At 54.4% G+C, this 2,173-nt stretch overlaps 1 protein-coding gene across 1 annotated transcript; it reads left to right on the top strand.

Moving 5' to 3' along the window:
* Window positions 1-634: 634 nt before the first annotated feature.
* Window positions 635-1,216, top strand: LOC127304216 (RING-H2 finger protein ATL39-like). The gene has a single exon (XM_051334915.2). It carries the CDS (start codon window positions 635-637, stop codon window positions 1,214-1,216), a length of 582 nt encoding a protein of 193 aa, XP_051190875.1.
* The last annotated feature ends 957 nt before the right edge of the window (window positions 1,217-2,173 follow it).

Below are 2,173 nucleotides of genomic sequence, written 5' to 3'. Positions count from 1 at the left end.
CGACGCTAGCTCGCTGCCGGCGGCCTCCCCGGCGCATGCTCCGCGGTGGTGGCGGCATCCCCAACCCATGTTCTACGGTGGCGGACTCCAAGCTGCTCCGCGACGGATGCCTCCGCGGCGGCCCAACGACCGGCACCCCCTCCTCCCGCACGTCGACGGCGGCTCAGCGGACGCCTCCCTGCGGCCTGCGCTAGCGACCGGCGCTGCTTCTCGCTCTCACCATGGCGGGCGTCGCTCCCTGTGGAAATTAAGAGAGAGATTATGTGTGGTTAGAAATAGCTGGGACCAGATAAGACATAAAGTAGACACATCCGCTCTATAGGGGACACACGATTTTCCTTTCGCGAATCTCCACGCGCCGTCGCACGAAAAGAGACACGTGCGGCGCTTCTGTGTATATTTTCCCTTGATTGTTTCCTAATTCGTAGGGATTGTAACCGATCGAAACGGGATTTGCCTTGCAGCCATGCATTATATTGAGTTTCCGAATACACTATACCTTGGAAATCATCAAGTGACATGCGTCCTCTCCCGAGGATGATCTTCTTGCTAGGTTGCCCTTGATCCAGCACAATGATCCAAACAAAACGTGATAATTAGCTACTCCGTATTAATCTCCGGCTGCCCTGCACCAATGGGTCGCCCGATACCGTCCCGGTTCATCCATCCTGCTCCACCACCGTCGTATGCACCAACACCGACACCACCATGGCATCCTCCGCCGCCGTCTTCAAATCAAGGAGGCTGGTTTATCCTCGCCCTCGTCGGTGCATTCGTGGTGGGGCTGTTCTATTTCTTCGTCTGCGGCACCCTCAGTAGGCACTGCGAAGACCGCGATCGCGCTGAGGCGGCGGCAGCACCACCACCCGCCGCCCCTCCGCCGCCGCCGCAGCTGCAGCCTAGCCGGCACTACGAAGAGCTGCATCGTCTTCGCCAGGCCACGGCCGTGAATCCGGCGGCCCGTCGTCGTCTACCGGCGTTCAGGTACGACCGGTCCGTGAAGCATAACGTGGTGGACGGAGGGGAGGAGGAGCCGGCGGCGGCGTGCCCGGTGTGCCTCGGGGCGTTCCGGCTCGGGGAGACCGTGCGGCTGCTGCCGATGTGCCTGCACCTCTACCACGTGGAGTGCATCGACCCGTGGCTCGACGCGCACTCGACCTGCCCGATCTGCCGCTCCGACACCGTTCCGAGGATAGACGACGTTGCCCGGCGGTAGGCTGATCTTCCCTGCCGACGGTCGTTGGTACTTATTAATTCAGGCATCATATAGCCGGATAGCACTGCTTTAGGTATTTTTGATATTCTGATAGTACCAACAATCTGTTTTGTTGGGCATGAGAGCACGTACGTATCATGATTTTATTTATTTATTATGTTTCATTCATCAAGATTTAAGAGGCGCAACTTAATTAGTCTAAATTATACACTCGTTCCATCTAGAGCCAGATATTAAGTTCCACCAAGATACCTGCTCATGTACTCTAGGATCATCTATTGATATATTTAGATATTACGAAAATAGACATAAAAAATGTGTATATACATGTATCACTCGCACAACAGATCCACGACCTAGTTTTATTCTTCCGCCTATTTCCTTCGAAATATGTTTGATCCACAACATGATTACCATAAATTAATTCCTTATTTGAAGGAAAATTGAAAAATAGATATATATGCTCTTCATAATGCAACAAACTTTTGAGAATGTAGAATGAAAGTCAAGCCATGGCCCCATGTATCACCTAGGGCGATTTGCACAAAAATAACCCAAAAGTGAAAGAAAAGCACAGACTGACCCTCCGGCGAAACTATTTCACTCATCTAACCCTTTTGTGTGGCGCCCCTCTCATGGGCGCCACACATGCCCATGTGGCGCCCGTGCTGCCGGTGCCACAAACCCATCCGACGTGGCCCGTCGACGCTGAGCTGGTGAGCCGATCCGACGTGGCAGCATGTGTGGCGCCGCTCACATCGGCGCCACACTTTGAAAGTGTGGCGCCCGTGGCAAGGGCGCCACACATCCACTTAAGTTTGGCCGCGCCAGCCCGTCCAGCCCGACCCATCTTCTTTCTCCTCCCTCTGTTCTTCTTCACTGAGCAAAGGCGTCGGGTTCTCTCTCTCTCTCCCCCCCTCTCCCCCCACCAAATCCACCACCAAATCATCAGATCTA

This window comes from Lolium perenne, chromosome 5, assembly GCF_019359855.2.
Source record: "Lolium perenne isolate Kyuss_39 chromosome 5, Kyuss_2.0, whole genome shotgun sequence".
Classification (NCBI taxonomy): Eukaryota; Viridiplantae; Streptophyta; class Magnoliopsida; order Poales; family Poaceae; genus Lolium; species Lolium perenne.
Note: the sequence above shows the minus strand (reverse complement) of the source record. Positions and strands in the feature narration are given on the sequence as shown.

Bases quoted from the DNA above. Each gene is read 5' to 3' on its own strand.
- LOC127304216 (XM_051334915.2), top strand. From the start codon at position 635: ATGGGTCGCCCGATACCGTCCCGGTTCATCCATCCTGCTCCACCACCG.